The sequence below is a fragment of the Poecilia formosa genome, unplaced genomic scaffold, assembly GCF_000485575.1.
Source record: "Poecilia formosa unplaced genomic scaffold, Poecilia_formosa-5.1.2 Scaffold16, whole genome shotgun sequence".
NCBI classification, from domain to species: domain Eukaryota; kingdom Metazoa; phylum Chordata; class Actinopteri; order Cyprinodontiformes; family Poeciliidae; genus Poecilia; species Poecilia formosa.
In genome coordinates this window covers 2898947-2915985 of record NW_006799955.1, presented here as the reverse complement: position 1 = coordinate 2915985, position 17039 = coordinate 2898947, and the positions used below count along the sequence as shown (strand labels likewise).

The window sequence follows — 17039 nt, the reverse complement described above, 5'->3', positions numbered from 1 at the left end:
GTGTGTGTGTGTGTGTGTGTGTGTGTGTGTGTGTGTGTGTATGTGTGTGTGTGCGTGTGCGTGTGTGTGCGTGTGTGCGAGCAACAGTTCACACAGCAATTGATATACAGAACAGTTTTCAAGCCCTTCTAGTGTAACATTCCCTCCCCCAGCCTGACACACTCCTCATATTTCCTTTTTCAGCCTGTTAATGTAGATATTACAATAAAACATGTCCAACTGGCTTTATTTACCCCTAAAAAGCTCCGTTAATGTTTCAGCAACGTTTCGTGCCGAAATCAGAAAACAATTCTTAGTTTTGTCAGCATTCGAGGCCCGATCAGTTAAGGAAAACTATCTTCATTATTAGTTAGAAATGCATTTAAAAACTAATAAAGCAAATTCGACTAATTTACTAAAGAGTCTTTCAGGTGTTAAACTCAATCTTATTGATCAAATTGCAACGATCTGTTTTACAAGTGTGTCCGACTTCTTCCTCCCCTTTCTCAGTCAAATATAAGCGCATTTAGATAGTAACCTTAGAGTCAGTTCTTCATTAATGGCGGAGTTTCAGCTATCTCATCATTGACATGCGGCTCGTCTAAATTATCAGAAATGTTGTGATTTTTTCCCCCACACACAGTTTGATGCCTCGCTTGGATACAAAGGTTGAACAACAGTCATATTTTTCGTAAGCGTCTCAAAATGTGCTTTACGCAGACGTTTAGAAAACATTAATTCAGCGCCACGCCGCCGTTGCAACCTGTAATCGTTTCGATCTTTCCTCGAATCAAACGCATCAGAATGTTAGTATTTGCCTGTTTAGCCAATTAACTTTTTCTGAGTTAATTTTGTGCTCCAAAGCTACGGACACTCCTCATAAACGCCTAAATTGCAAAATTAGACAACGTTTTAGGGTCGTTTACAGCTCCTCAATCCCCGTGTTTACGGTGCCAGGAGCCAAAGTGAGGAGCTCAAGTCTGGCTGATTTCCATGGCCTTTGACTGAAGCGCTTCCTTGTCCATTGTCCTTGGTAATAAACTTGCTGCTCCCCTCGTTCAAGTTCTTTGCACTGAGAAACGTGTCGAAACGTCCAGACTCTCAGCAGCGTACAGCTAGTCAGAAGCACAACAAACGAAAAGAAAAAAAAAAAAAGTATTTTCATTTTGCCTAATATTAAGACACAAATGTTAATAAGCAACGCGCTTTGGATGTGGAAAAATCACCTTTATTGTGCTAACTACAAACAATTCTAAGCTTTATTGCGCATTAAAACAAAACTAGACTCGAGTGTTCATTATCAGGAGCAAACTGAATTATTTTTTATCATATTTGCAAAGTTAATTATGAAGCCGTGAGTTAATCATGCTCAAACAAATTAAATCTCGAAAGAAGAGCCATTAGGCACTAATTAAAAAACAGATAATTTCCAGCTAAACATTTTCCGATCTGTCTATTATTACAGTGAGGAGACGGAAGCGGGATGAGACTCACTGCGGAGTGTGATTTCTCAAATAAGCAATTTAATTTTACTGAGTGGAAAATTAAACAGCTCGTTTGATGTAAAAACGCGGCTTGTTTATTATCGCCGGTGATAATAATCCGCTGTGATGCAGCTCCCACTTTAATATGGAGCTCACAGAGAACAATACGATCGCACGTTTTAAATTGGGAAACAGTAAACCACGAGGAAAAGTGGGGAGTTAAATAAACGGAAGAGTCTTGGTTAAAACTACTGCTGTGGAAAAAGGCGCTACTTCTGAATACATTTCTCGACAGCAGCCTGCGTTTTTGCCAACCAGCAGGCCATATCAGCATTTTATGCTAATATACAAACAGTTCTATTTTGTGTCTTCAGAACCACTTACTGTTATTAGAAAGCGAACACATTTATATAAGTGTGTGTGTGTGTGTGGGTGTGTGTGTGTGTGTGTGTGTGTGTGTGTGTGTGTGTTTATAAATAAAACACATTTTATAAATAAATTAACTTGCATAAGTTAATTATATATAATCGACTTATTTTTAATGATTTGATGGGATGTTAAAAATTCATTAATTTGATATGAACTGAAATTTGGACCAAGTCGAAAGCAACATCATTTGCTATTTATGTTGCAAAACGTCCTGAAATGAAACAAAGCAACAAAGCGTTAAACGGAACAAAAAAAAAAAAAAAACACGCCATGATATTAAACAAATGTGTATTAGCGCCATTTAAACAAACTAAAGCAAAAATTGAGACAAGCATACACCAAATGCACTTTTAAGAAATAATCCGCGACTTAGTAATATCTAGCATTATGTTTTTGAGAATGTGAGACAATATGAGAAAACCCTCCCAGGTTCCGGAAAAATAAAAAGTAAATCTTCTGTAACCAATTTCTACGGTAAATAGTAAAATGCTTGAATCTACATAGAAAGACTTATCCTTTATAAAAAAAAAAAATAATAATAAAAAAAATTTAAAAAAACAAGGTGGGCCTGAACAACTGACCCCCCATTTTGCTGGCTGTGTTTTCTGCACTTGCAAGAAGCTGCCACTAGATGGCCCTCTCGCTTAAGGAAAGAAAACTTTCTTATGCGGCTCCTGTAACAAAAGGGGGGTTCGTGCTACGCTACTGACCTTTTTTTAGTTTATAGAAACCTATGTGGATAGCAATCAGAGTAGTTAATGGCTAAATTCGTTTGTGGAAGACGAATGTTCTAAACTACTCCAACACTGACAATTAGACAGTTTGATAAGTAAAAATAATCTTCTTGTTGGTTAAGACGATATTACGTTTTAAGGTTTACACATTTGACCATGTTTCGACCCAATACTTATCCCTCCGTGTGGACCTATCCGGATCCTTTGAACCACTTTTTAATTTTTAATATTCAATATTTGTTCCTTTGTTGATGCTATTGGAGTCAAATTTCCTGCAGATTAATGATTTGGATCAAGTCAAAATTAAATGCCAACTACACTGATGAAAATGCTCCTTTCATCTCAACCAAAGTTTCTACAGGAGTTTGTATTTTCAGTAAGATATGATATTGGCTGTGTTTCCAGCCAATATCATATCGTAATATTACAATATTTCCATGAGGTACTTATAACCACTTGGTGACCACTGCTTCTTAGATTTCAATTATAGTTCAGTGAATGACCTTTTAGTACAGCGAGCTGCAAAAGGACTACTCTTTTGAAAAGCATGAATCTAACTAGGGGTGTCAAACTCCAGTCCTCAAGGGCCGCTGTCCTGCAGTGTTTAGATGTGCCACAGGTAAAAAACAGTGGAATGAAATGGCTTAATTACCTCCTCCCTGTGTAGATCGGTTCTCCTGAGCCTTGCTAATGACCTAATTATTCTTTTCAGGTGTGGTGCAGCAGAGGCACATCTAAAAGTTGCAGGACTGCGGCCCTTGAGGACTGGAGTTTGACACCCCTGAGCACATTTAATGTCATTCCCATGCTGGAAGGTGAACCACTCTACTGTCAAGTCTTTCCAAACTTCATATTTTTTACCAAGATTTCCATGCATTTCATCCTTCTTCCCATCTGCTTTGATTCTGTTTTCCAAAAGCATACCAAACACAACAATGCTCATATTTGACATTGCAATTTGTCCTGTCTCAAACTTTTGCCGTTTTGTCTCACTGACATGTTTCATATAATTAAACAAATTTAAATACGAGACAAATTTCTTCCAAATAAATTATGATTTAGCTTATTGAGCAAAAAAAGTCATCTAGGCCAACCTGATAATTTAAAAAAAACATGCCTGTATTTTAAATGTAATTGCCTTTGCCAATGTTATTGACTCCTCAGGGGGAGTTTTGGTCCAAATTTCTCTGCAGAATTTTTTTAATTTTATGACACTGGGATGTTTTAGAGCCTGTTTAGGTAAAACCACAGTAACTTAATTGGATGTAAGTCAACGATTAAATTTGGCCATTCCAAAGTCTTCTTTTTTCTTTTTCTTTTTTTAAAGTCTGCTCTTCAACCCCGTGTGCTTGAGTTGATGGTTGTGAATTAGTGACCAGATCTTCTACAAGAGAACAGAAGAGTTCCATAAACTATGTTGCGTAATACTGAATCAACAAAACAAGCCCAGACGATGATGTTACCACTATCATGTTGGTCAGCATTATCTGTATTTTTCCAAACTGTTGTTCAATTATGTAACTCCAAATGTAATGGGAAACGCACCTTCCAAAAAGTTAAACTTTTGTCAAACCAGTCCACAGGATATTTTTTCAAAGTCAGTCCTCAAGTTGCCGGTATGTTTTAGCCCTTTCCCTTGGCCACCACACCAGACTCAAATGAGGTTGATTAGCAGGCCTCTGCAGAGGTTTGACATGTGTCGGACAAAGCTGGCACATCGGAATCAGCTGTGTTGGAGCACAAACACATCTAAACCTGTCAGGACACTAACCCTGGAGCTGGAGCTACATGGTAAAAGGTCGTTAAGGAGCGTCTTGGTAAGTGTGAGAAGAGTCTTTGTGTTCTTTGTTTCAACAGGGGTTTTGATCTTGTAACTCTCCCATGGAAGCCACTTTTGCACCTTTTCTTTCTTGTTGTTGAATAACGAACATTGAACCTACCTGAGGTGAGTGAGACCTGTGAGTGTTCAGATGTTGCTCTGGGATTTTTTTCTGACCTCCTGGATGAGTATGCAGTGCACTTGTAGAGCAAGTTTAGTAGGCTGACCAGGAAGGTTCAGCGATATTCCATGTTTTTCCCATTTGTGGACAATGGCTCTTCCTGTTATTCATTGGAGTCACAAAGCCTTTTGAATGACTGCACACAGACTAACTGAATGTCTTCTATTACCACATGCTTATTATATTCTAGCCAACTTCATTTAGTCAGACTGGTTCTATTTAAGTTTGTTATTCATCTCACCTGGACTTGCTGGTGAACTTGAACTTTGCTTTCCAATTAAATGGTTTTTCACAAATATTCTTTTGACTCAACAAAGCACTTTTGATACACAGGCCCAGGTTAGTTGGAATGGATTTGTTCATTAAATTATATTACAACTTGAATACTACTGTTTGTTTTTTATCTGGGTTGTCAGATATTCAAATTTCCTTGATAGTCTGAAACATTTGGGTGAGACAAGAACAGGAAAAACAGAATAATTTGTAAAGGGGCATATACTTTTCCACAGTTTTGAGACAGCAGCCCATATCAATAAACAAACTATTTTGAAGGTGGTAAAGAACTGGAAATTGGACAAACATTGCCCAAGTTTATCTTTTCACCACACAGAAAGTAGGAAAAGGAGGTTAAAAGGAAAGAAAAAAAACATTTCTAAACCTCACTATTGGAACTGGATTTTCACTGAAGATCCTGAAAATGGGTGATGTGGCTTTCTGCCCAGGGCAACACAACCGCATAAAAGTATTTTGTGGTGCTTCCTTTTGTTGTGCAAAGGGAAAATTATATCATTTGATTTTGCATAACAGCTAAGGACGATTTGGATTTCAATGTAATTATGCATCTCTAAAATGTCTAAAACATGAAGAACAGTAAGCTCTGGAAACCAGGATTCTGGACCTTTGGAACAAATGGCTCTTTATAGGGATATGTTGCAGTTCCTCCATTGACCACTGGAGAGAGACTGAGTCCAACAAAACTGGTCAGTCTGAGGTAATTTTTCATCAGTCATTTCCAAAATCTCTTTCTGGCAAGTTTCTGAATGGATCATCAGCAGCCATGAAATATGCTAGTAATAAACCAACGGGATTCATTCTGACTTTCTGTTTTACTTGTGCAGAGAAAGTATATTTATGTGAAAAGTTGACAGATTTCTTTTTAAATCAGACAGAATATGCTAATTGGTTTGCCAAGCCTTTCTTCCTTTTATGATAATAAAAGATATAAAAGCTTTTGTTTATTTTCAGTGAAACAGCATGGATTTGAGTCATGGTCAAAAGAATCTTTATATCTTCAGTGCAAATTCATTCTAAATGTGGCCTTCAAATGTACAACCTCTTTGTAGTCCAATGATATAGGTCACTAAGGATGAGGTTGATGTTATCCCTGTATAAGTTTATTGCTGTTACAATATTCCACTTGAAAATATAACTTTTTTTCCTGCATGTACTTCCTACAGTTGATAATAGAACAACATAAATGAAATTTAGAGCCATTTCACATCCAGAGTTCTGCTTTTGCTTTCTTTTCGCATCAATCAAGAGACGGTTTAAACGGAACCTTTTAAACAACATGAAGAAGGTTAAAAGGCTCGTCTTTGTCATGGTAAAGAAATGTATTTATCTATGTTCAAGTGTTCCCATAATCTTTATTATAAGAGAAGAACTAAGCTGTACCACAACAACAGAATTTTACTCTTTAAAGAAAATTATGATCCGCTAAGTGCAATCATTGTAAACACACTCACTATAAAAGCTTGAATCTATTGCCCTAGACCTAATAAGTGGAGAAATTTTGTCTGAACTGCAAAACTGTTCTTCAATTTATCTCGGAACTATGCTGTATATACACTGCCAAGAGTTTGATAATGATAAAAAAAAATTTAAAAAATTAAAAATAACATTTTATTTTCTTGTCAAAGAGTTTGGAACTCTGACAATTGTTGTCTTACTTTGTTTGGTTTGCCTTTAGTGCAAACGTTTCTATGTGTCTGTGACATCTGATTCATTGAGCAAATAATCTAATTATGTTGGATGTAAATCACCAGAACTTTAACAGAACAAAAGATTGAGCCCTTTAGCAGAATTTAAACTTTGCTATTTGTCAAAGAATTAAACACCCCATGTGAGTTTGATGTGAAACAAAGAGCCTCACACCTGCCAAAAATGGTGGATCTGAGATGCAGTGGACCTGTTTTTATTCCAAACTCACTGAATACCTTATTAAAACTTTGTTTGTGGCTCTATTAATTCTTTAAAATACCAGGATATTAAATGAAAATGTGTAAAAAAAAAAAAAAAGAAAAATGGGTCGCCACATTGGCAGTTAATCAAAAACATATGGATCACTCCCAACACAAGAAACTTTTCACCAATTCGTTTTACCATAGTCATCTTAGTACCGTAGAGACATGCCCTGAACTGAGAAGAATGTGGCGTAAGAGAAGATCCAAGACTGAAAAGTTGCAAGAGACAAATAGCAGACATACAAAGAATGAACAGCTGTGGTGGCAATAAGTGAAATGCATTCACTTTCACATAAAATATAAACTGCATATTAGTTGATATTGATTTTTTTTTATATCATTTCCAGTATCGGATTGTGCACACACTGTACCTCCAGATAAACCCCATACTTCCCATTTATGCAGTTCATTATTTATGTATTTATTTACTTAACATACCAGAGAAGAGGGTAAGTTTGATGTTCTGCTCACAATCACATAAAACAATCCATTACCTGCTAATCAATTCACAAGTGCAAATAAATTATTTTCTAAGGTCAGACACAAACAGCAGAAATGAATGAATTATTTTGTCTTTGTTATTATAACTTTCAAACTATGGTGATTTTAAGTGACATACAGCTGATGTCTTTGTCAATTTGCTCTTTGTGAACAATTCCTGCTGGGTGTCCCAGACAATGCAGGGGGCCCACAGCAGTTGCGATATTTACTTATGCCTCCGACCGGCCCTGCACAAACATATTTGTGTTATTTCATCTATGTTTTGAGATAAAAAAAATAAACTCAATAAATATTTCTGTCAAACCATGATTATTATTTGAACTATCTTAACTTGCATAACTTGGATATGTTGATATTGAGGCACGTTTATAATTCAAAATTCAGTCTGAGTTACAGACTGTTTTTCTTTTGCAACTGCTTCATCAAAATAACTACAGACATTGGCATGCAAAACAATTCCTGTGAATATTCCGAATAAAGGTCAGGAAAGACACAAGTCAGGACATATAATGAACCGCTTCTGATATCAAAGACAGTAGTTAATACTAAAAACCTGTAGGAGGCGCCAGAGGACGCGCAGAGGAAACTGAAGGCGTCTTCATATTCCTTTCAAATCGTGAAACAATGCGTCGATGCATGGGTATTGATTTTTATATATATATATTATTACATGAAGAAAGCATGTTAAACAAACGAAACTACAATTATAATAAACAACTACTGAAAGCTTAGAAACTTGTTCAGGATCAGAAGAAATTATTAAATTCATTCAAAAATCAAGGCAAAAAACATGATAAAAATAAAGTTGAATTCGATTTAAATGCAGAAATAAAAGACCAAATAAAACAGCAATCCGTCAACGAAACGAACTTTTTAAAATTATTTAACAGGGTGTCATTAAATGATTGACTGATACGTTCAGGCTTTTTAAAATATCATTTACGTTTTTTATCCACGGTCTAAAGATATTTTGTGCTATTGTCAGGGGATCCATAAAAACGTGTATTTTGTCTTCCTGAAGCTCCGTCTGTAAAACATAACTTATAGTTGTAAGCTTTATAGGTGGAAAAATGTGACATATTTCAACAAAAGACAAAAAAGAAGAAATTGTTTAATCAATGGGTGGGGAAAAAAATAATTGTTTTTCTTATAATCTTGGAACTTAAATGCATATTGTATCAAAGGGAGTTGCAAAAATAATTTTAAAAAACAAAAGTAATAAGCGGGATAAATAAAAGAATGAGGATTAGAGAGGGGGAGGGCGAAAAGAGAGGAGGCAAACAATAGAGAATCAAAGCATAATAATATTCCTAAATGAAGAGGGAAATGCTGCTCCGCTCATTTTATTAATCAGACTGTCAATTCCCCCCCAAGAGGCCAAACCCAAGAGCGATCTGAAACAGACTCAGAGATCAAGCCAGGGACGCGCACCTCGCTCCTCACTCCTCTCTTCCCTCTCCACTTGGATATTATTCGTCTGACCGAAGGCCGCCTCCATCATCAAGTGACAGCCCTCTCCTATTTATTTGCTTATAAACCTGTTACAATAAATGATCATTGGAGCAGCGTCAGCCCAGCATTTTAACAACGGACATCGAGCACTTTTTTGATGAATGACTTTTTTTTTTCTTCTTCTCCCCTCCCGCTGCTGCATGTGAGGAAGGATGTGCGCCTGCAGCTCGGTTGCATTCAGATTCTTACATTTTTTTGCGTCTTGCTTATAAAACGGTTGATCCAGACACGGTAAAGCAGAGTTGCACGCGGATTTAGCTCTGACACAACTCATTTGTGCGCCAGCCCCATCCCTGGACAAGTGTTGTGTCTTAGTGTCTTTTCCTCCCCTTTCTTTTTTTTTTTTTTTTTTTTTTTTTTTTTTTTTTTGGCACGGCTTAATGATGGAGAGGATAAGAAAAGAGATGATATTGATGGAGAGGGGTCTGCACAGTCCTGTTGCGGGGAAGAGGCTCGGGGACGCGCCGGGAAATTCAGTTCTGGAGGCCCTGGAAAACTCCCAACACGGTGGACGACTCAGTCCGAGAATAACCTCGGCTTCCCTTCATGGGAATCTCGGGGACATCCCGACGAAAGGCAAATTTGAAATAGAAAGTCTTTTCGGGACGCACCACGGCAGCGAGAACGCCTCTTCTGCGGAGATTTCATCGTCGGAGAGCAGAAAGAAAATGAGTCTTTACTCCGAAGTTTCGCAAGAATCAGACATAAATAGTGATGTGGAGGTTGGATGCCCTGCGCATCGCTCGCCGAGCCAGCACAAGGAAAACAACAAGGGTGAGATTTTGTGTTGCCTGCATACCGCTCTTTAATTTATGTGTATATGTATATTTTTTTTCGGAGGAGTTATTTACAAAAATTAAAATCACACAATTGAAAATGTGTTTTGTTTCCATAATTCTACATTTAAATTTCTTCCAATTCCAGCAAAAATAGTACAATAAATTTTCAGATTTTTTCTTATTTTTCTGTCTTTTTCTTTTCTTTTCTTTTCTTTTTTTGAGCATGTTCTTTTGCGTGTGCACCATAAACTGGTACAATAAGGAAAAATAAAATGATCAAAAATATGCAGTAGTGGGCCCACACAGACGCACAAGAGTTAATTTTTTTCTTGTAGATTTTATTAGCGAGGTCATAATAATAATAATAAGCATAGGCCTATAATTCTTCTTTTTATTTTTCAGTTTTTTCTGACAGTAATTCAGCGTCCTCCAACACAAGCTCGAACTCCCTCACGAACATGAACGGAAACTCGGCGGGAGGATCCAACAATTCCAACACCGACCAGGTCAGGAGGTATCGGACTGCTTTCACCCGGGAACAGATCGGGAGACTAGAAAAGGAGTTTTATCGGGAAAACTACGTTTCCAGACCGAGGAGGTGCGAATTAGCCGCAGCGCTGAATCTGCCCGAAACAACAATTAAGGTGAGGCTGCAAAAGATGATGCTCAATGGGCATAAAAAATAACTGTGGTGTAAACAGCTGAAACAGATCTTACAAGTTAACAGTTTTACGCAAATCTTTTAGTAATTAGTGTAAGTCTTTGGGGGGATTTTTTTTATTTTAATCCAACGTGCACGCAAAATTATTATCATTATTATTTATTTTATTTTTTATTTATTTATTTTTTACATTTAAACATTTTTTATATACAAATGAACTGCACAAACAAAACGAATTTGTTCATAGTAAGAGCTGCATCTTATCTAAATCCCACTTTTATTGCTATTTCATAAAAACGGGAGCGTTTCTAATAAATATTTATCGTCAGAGCAGGGATGTGTGTGTCCCTCCTGCTGCACACGCTCAAGCACACACTTCCCTTTTCTAAACGTGGTGCTTGAAAGCAACACGGCAGCTTCAATATGGGCCTTGTTCTGACTCTGTGCGCAGGTGTGGTTCCAGAACAGGCGGATGAAGGATAAGAGGCAGCGCTTGGCCATGTCCTGGCCCCATCCTGCAGACCCCAGTTTCTACACTTACATGATGACGCATGCGGCCGCCACAGGAAGTCTACCATACCCCTTCCACTCGCACATGCCTCTGCACTACTATCCGCACGTCGGCGTCACGGCGGCAGCAGCGGCCGCCGCGGCCACCGGAGCCGCCTCTTCACCCTTCGCCACCTCCATCCGGCCTCTTGATACCTTCCGCGCCCTCTCCCATCCATATTCGCGGCCAGAGCTCCTGTGCAGCTTCAGACACCCGGGACTGTACCAGTCGCCCGCGGGCCTAAACAGCTCGGCTGCGGCCTCCGCGGCGGCGGCTGCGGCTGCGGCGGCGGCTGCGGTTAGCGCTCCGTCCGCCTCCGGGCCCTGTTCGTGCTTGAGCTGCCACAGCAGCAGCCAGGCCGCTAGCGCGCTGGGCTCCAGGAGCGCCGGCGCTGACTTTACCTGCACGGCTTCCACGCAGAGATCAGAGAGCAGCTTTCTGCCGTATTCCGCCGCTGTTCTCAGCAAGACCTCAGTCCCATCACCTGATCAGCGAGAGGAGAGCTCACTTAACAGATAACTGGTCACCCTTGCCTCTGTTTTTAAAGACACGTGTGCGTCAAAGCGTTGTAAACAGACACAGTGTTTCATTTCTATTATTTCTAAAAACAACAACAGCAAAAGTGGACATCAAATATTGCCATTCATATAGCCAACAGTTTTCAAAAGACGTGCCCCTGTCATGCGAGTAGACCAGTTTTTCTTGGCTGGTTATTTCGCCCTTCCACCATTTTTCTTTTTTTCTTTTTTTTTAACTTTTGCTGTTTTGGTTGTTTCGTGCCCAACATTTTTATCTTCCACCGGATGTTTCGTGTTGACCCCGAGTCCATTCCTTCCTGCTTTGAGAAGAGATTATTTAAAGGGGTTTTCTTCAGTCTGCTCCTATATATTTGTAAGGGAATGTGTTATGATTCAGTTTAAAAATATCTGCCTGCAGGAGGTCGTTCAGAGATATTTCGGTTTGATCCGAGTCAAAAACTGCAATATTGGTTCAGATGCAGATCAAAATCAAAATCAGTGATGTTAAAGGGTTCTAAGAAATAGTTTTTAAAAAATAATATAACATGTTGAAAAATGTATTCCCATATTTCGTCCATTACCTCCATTTTTGCTTATTTCACTTAAACGACTGCATATGAATTTAGTTTTGTTCGTAGTTAAATATTTTTAGTAGGGGAGATAAAAATCATAACGATTCTCAAATTTCCCGTATATTTTAATTCAGTGTTATATTATTAGCTAAAGACGTCCTATTAACACCGTGTTGGAACATAATAGCCATTTAGATTAGTTCTTATCCCCTTTTAAAGACCAGCTTATTCTTATAAAATCCGAAAGATTATCTGATGAAATCACAACAATTCATCGCAACCTTCTGCACTGACTTAGCGACATATGACCACATTTCCTTAAAATAGAACAAAGAAAATAGCTTTAAATAATTGGTTGTTAAAGCGACAGAAAACTTCCATCTGGTGGCTTACAAATTGATATGCTCACTAAAGGATAGTCCCTTGAGACAACACTGTTTCGTATCCCTCCCCCCCCCAAAAAAGTTGCATACAAAACGAACAAAATGAGAAAAGTATTGAATGACGAAATTACCATTACTCGGACTGGATCACATATGCATTGGAGTCATAGTCAATGGAAATATGAGGGAGGTAAAATCTTGCATATCTCTAAGAATTACACAAGAATTAAAACATCCATAATTCATCCCAGAAACACCCACCTGGAGAAATTAGCTAAAATGCAGCAACTCGTTAAACATTTTTATTTTTCACAAAAATGGAAGCTAAATAAATAAATAAATGGTAAGAAGTGTGTACGAAAGTGATGTAAGGGGCGAACTGACACAAAGTTCACTAAAACCTTATCCACAGAAATGAACTGATATGCAAATAGAAGGGAACCCGATTGACCTGTCTGGGTACGAAATGGACGTAGGAACTGGCAACGTGACGAATTGTCTGATTACAAACAAAAACAAAACACCCCCCAGTTTAATTAGTTTACATCGGCTTTTTCAATCAGGGTGCCATTTCATACTAAAAGACGCCTACATTTCTAAGGATTGAAAATCCAACTTTTACCTGACTATTTACGTCAGCTTCAAAGTACATTCCGTCAAACTTTAAAAAGCAGAAGGTGTTTTTATTATTTCGTTTAGCTTGGTCCATCTTTCTTCACTAAGGCCTCTAACAGACTGATATTTTGGCAGCAATATAGCTTCTCCAACACCCAGTCTCTGCTCTGTGGGGACCTCCCTAATCAGCTAGAAGGTGCATATAATTTCACATCGCGTCTTCCGTGTCAATTTTTATGTTAATAACGAGAGGATCATGACAAAAATTGCCAATCATCGCACCTAGATGGAGCTCCTTTGAATACACGGCCGCAAGAAAAGTTCGTCGTTTTGAGACCCGCTGTCAAGTGCTAACAACCCGCGGAGGGAAGTCATTAGACATACAAAAGAGCTGGAACAAAGCGACACTCCTGGCACCCTGTACGAGGAGACCGGCTGACACATGGAGGCTTTAAAATGTTTCAGATAAAGCAGCTTTCCAAGAGCTCCTTGAATAATCTTCTGCTCCAAACAAGGAGGGGGGGTGGGACTGGATTTACACAGCAGGACCTGCTTTATTTACATTACCGAACCTCATTACATCAGTCCAGTATATATATAATTGCTATAGGACCTGTTCTGCACACACAGTGATGGGACTGGATTCCGATCAGATGGCCCCACAATGGTTAACAACGTGTCTGCACCTGTAAAAAAAAAAAAAAAAAAAAAGCAGTAAGAATTTTTAAAAATGTGCATTTTAGTTGTTCCTGTTGGGACATCAACAATATGTTAATTCTAAAACATGTGAATTGTTTGAAAAAAAAGAGAAAAAAATTGCAAATATTCCTACTGATAGCTGAGAACTGGATTATTGATCTCAAGAAAAAAGAAACACAATTAAATGTAAATGGTAGGCAATTTTCCAAACACTTTTCCTTTTTATATATATATATATATATATATATATATATATATAATTTATTTTGTGTGACCTGATGAATGTTTTTTTATGTTTTAACACTGGAAGGAGCTGCCTATTGGTCTGTAAATTCAACAATAGTTCAAATTTCTGAGCGAAATTAAGAATTAATATTGAGATGGAGAACATTTCTTCACGGCCCTCTAAAAAGTTTTTTTTTTTTTTTTTTTTTGGGTCTATGTTAAACTCTGTATTTAAAATATCAATGACTGTATTAATTAAAATATTTTAACTTGGAAAAAAAATGTGCAATATGAAATGTAAATCCTGTTATTTATTGGTCGTGTTTGTTCTTGAAAAATAAAAAAATAAAAAAATCTTTACATATATTTGTTTGTTATTGCAAAATAAATGAAAGGTCAAAATAAATTTAAATCACAATTATCAATTAACTTGCTACATTTAAGAATTAAAATATACAACTTATATTTAACTTCTTTGACGATAGGCTTATTTGGAGAGTGTGGTAAATCAAAAGAAATCCTCGAACATTAATTAAAAATACGCAAAGGCTACAGGGAATATGAGGCCTGCCATCGCGGGTCATTCCGGCCCTATAATTTACCATTATTTTTACATTACCTCTAAATGATACAAGCTGATACTGTCGTTAATTGCACTTGGTTTAAAAATATAGCCAACACCATGAGTTGTCCCTGGGGGACTTTAAGATAAGTTGCTTTTTTGAACGTCCCCATTAAAAGAAATAGGATTAGGGGCTGTGATATATCACCAGGTTTGCTTGCTCTTTACTAAACAGAGGGTTGGAACGAGATAGATGGGGGGTGCAGAGGGGACAAAGACAGAGGCCAGAAAAACACTGCCCACTATAACATGATGAGTTTTGTATCCAATGTGCGCGACAGTAAGAGAGAGAGAGAGAGAAAAAAAACTCATGATAATGTAGAAGACTGTCTGTCACCCTTACTGAATGGTTTTTGACAAGAAAATAAATCTTTGGCTTGTTTAATATATTTTATATTTTCTTTATTTTGGTGCTAATAGAAAAACCAAATTAAACGTCCAGCAGCGAGATAGAAATGCAAAGATCGATGATCCTGCCCCTTACTGTCCAATCACCCCTCCCCTGCCCCCACCCTCAACGTTTAATTGACTGTATTTTCAGGGTAATTGAACTGCTTGTGGTAAATTGGTGGATTTTATAGAAACGACATGAAAACTGCATTTACTGACATTCATCGCATCTTTGACATTGATTATCTGATCAGCGCCGTGTCATGCCAACCTCCAATTCTTCATTACACACTGTTTATGAGCTGTTACAGAACAACTCGCTTGTTCCAGAGTGATTGATTGCCTTATTAACGCGTGTTCTTGTAAGTGTGACCGGACTGATTACGATGCATATGTTTAGAATAATGTTTCATTTAGCTGACTGCGAGTAATGCAGGGTGACAGCTGCTGCAGGGAGGACAAAAAAAAGAAAAAAAAAAGCTAAACTACAGGGAGCAAGCGGGGCCAAAACGCGTTTAAGGTGGAACTGGAAGACGGCACAGAGCACACATGCACGGTCAAATCGCTCAACAGAGGAGAGACTGGCTGCTTACTGGGGATGGGAAAAGTGCATTATTATTTATTATGCAGTATCCTGGATACTTCAGAGTAAAAATACTCCACTATAACAAAATGTATAGTGTTCTCGCAAAGTATGCAACCCTCACAGTGTGTTTTTGTTTTGATTTTTTTGGGGGGAAGAGGGGGGGTTACATCTTGTGCAGTTACACCCAAATATGTCAATGTATTTTAATGAGACTTTATGTGGACCAACACACAGTAGCAGGTCATTGATAAGTAGGAGGAAAATATAATTTTTTCTTGACAAAAACCCAAACATATAAATATATAGTTATTGTTGTTGTTTTTTTTCTAAATCACTCCAGATCAGTCAGACTGTGAAAATCTAATTTTAAGCCTTGTCACTGACTCTAAATTGAATTTATGTTGGGACGTTTAGGGTTCTTGAAGGAGAACCTCTGCCACAGTCTATACTCTTCTGCAGACTTCATTGGATTTTTTTTCTTGGACTGCCCTGAATTTAGCTCCAACAATCTTCACATCAGTTTTCATGTTCCTGTTAAAGACAAGAGTCCCACATCATTATGCAGCCACCACCATGTTTCAGAGTGGTCATTGTGTTTTCAGCAGATGTGCAGAGTTAGTCATCCAACCACACATAGCATTTTGTACAACTGCCAAAAAGTTTCCATTTCTTCTTAAGTGACCAGAAAATCTCTTCCCCATGTTTGACTATCCTGTGGCTTGAGGTAAACTTGAAACCACATTTCTTAGGGATTTCCTAGGAAATGGCCTTCTTGTTACTCCAGATTTGTGGAGTTCATTTCAGAGTTGTTCTGTTGACAGATACTTCCAACTGAGCTTTGGATATCTACAGCTCCTCCAGAGTTAAACACCTCTTAACCTGAGACCTTTAAGTTTACACTTGTACCACACTCTTTTCATTTTCAGATGTGATCAAAACGTTCTGCTTCAAACATCTTCACAACTAATATCCCTGAGCTGTTTAGTGTGTTCCTTCATTTTTATGATGCTGTTAGTTCACTAAGAAGTTCTCTGCCTAGAGGTATTTATATAGCAATTTAGCTACACAGATTTGGATTTTATTTACTGCATGTCTTGGTGATTTCTAAAGGCTTGTCAAACTGGATTTTATTTAGCGGTATCAGATTTAAAAGGTGGTAAGTACAAATGCAAGTCACACCTATTATTATTAATTAAAAAAACAAAAAAGCTTTTGAAAATCTTAGGATTTTCCTTCCATTTGATAATTATGCACTAGTTTGCTTTGACCTGTTGAAAAAGAATGCACTGAAATTTGTAGTTGCAGTGATTAAATGATTAAAATTGTGATGGCTTATCTTGTGCAAATTCATTTGCGCATCAATGTAATTACATGATTATTCCATTGCAATTTATGCATAAAAACGTAATTTATGTTGTAGAATGCTCTGCTTTTGTGTTGTGCATTATGGACTATATGCAGCCTGCAGAGATCCATACCACTATTATGCATCTAAAACAGTCTCTGCTCTGTTTGTCTCAAATCATTGCCTCTGTTCAAATGTTACTTTCATATATT

At 37.7% G+C, this 17039-nt stretch overlaps 1 protein-coding gene across 2 annotated transcripts; it reads left to right on the top strand.

Moving 5' to 3' along the window:
- Positions 1–4324: 4324 nt before the first annotated feature.
- On the top strand, positions 4325–13672 carry evx2 (even-skipped homeobox 2). 2 transcript variants are annotated; one of them, XM_016668726.1, is made up of 3 exons: positions 4325–4443; positions 10064–10305; positions 10774–13672. In XM_016668726.1, exons 2-3 carry the CDS (start codon positions 10120–10122, stop codon positions 11389–11391), a joined length of 804 nt encoding a protein of 267 aa, XP_016524212.1. In that variant the 5' UTR covers positions 4325–4443; positions 10064–10119; the 3' UTR covers positions 11392–13672. The 2 variants fall into 2 exon arrangements, with proteins under 2 accessions (XP_016524212.1, XP_007546566.1); XM_007546504.2 differs by lacking the exon at positions 4325–4443 and adding an exon at positions 8560–9656.
- Positions 13673–17039: the final 3367 nt, after the last annotated feature.

Excerpts from the sequence above, each read along its gene's own strand:
- evx2 (XM_007546504.2), top strand. The coding sequence starts at position 9,263 with ATGATGGAGAGGATAAGAAAAGAGATGATATTGATGGAGAGGGGTCTG. Across the intron at positions 9,657-10,063 it reads GCACAAGGAAAACAACAAGG|TTTTTTCTGACAGTAATTCA; the intron begins GTGAGATTTTGT and ends TTTATTTTTCAG. Across the intron at positions 10,306-10,773 it reads TGCCCGAAACAACAATTAAG|GTGTGGTTCCAGAACAGGCG; the intron begins GTGAGGCTGCAA and ends CTCTGTGCGCAG.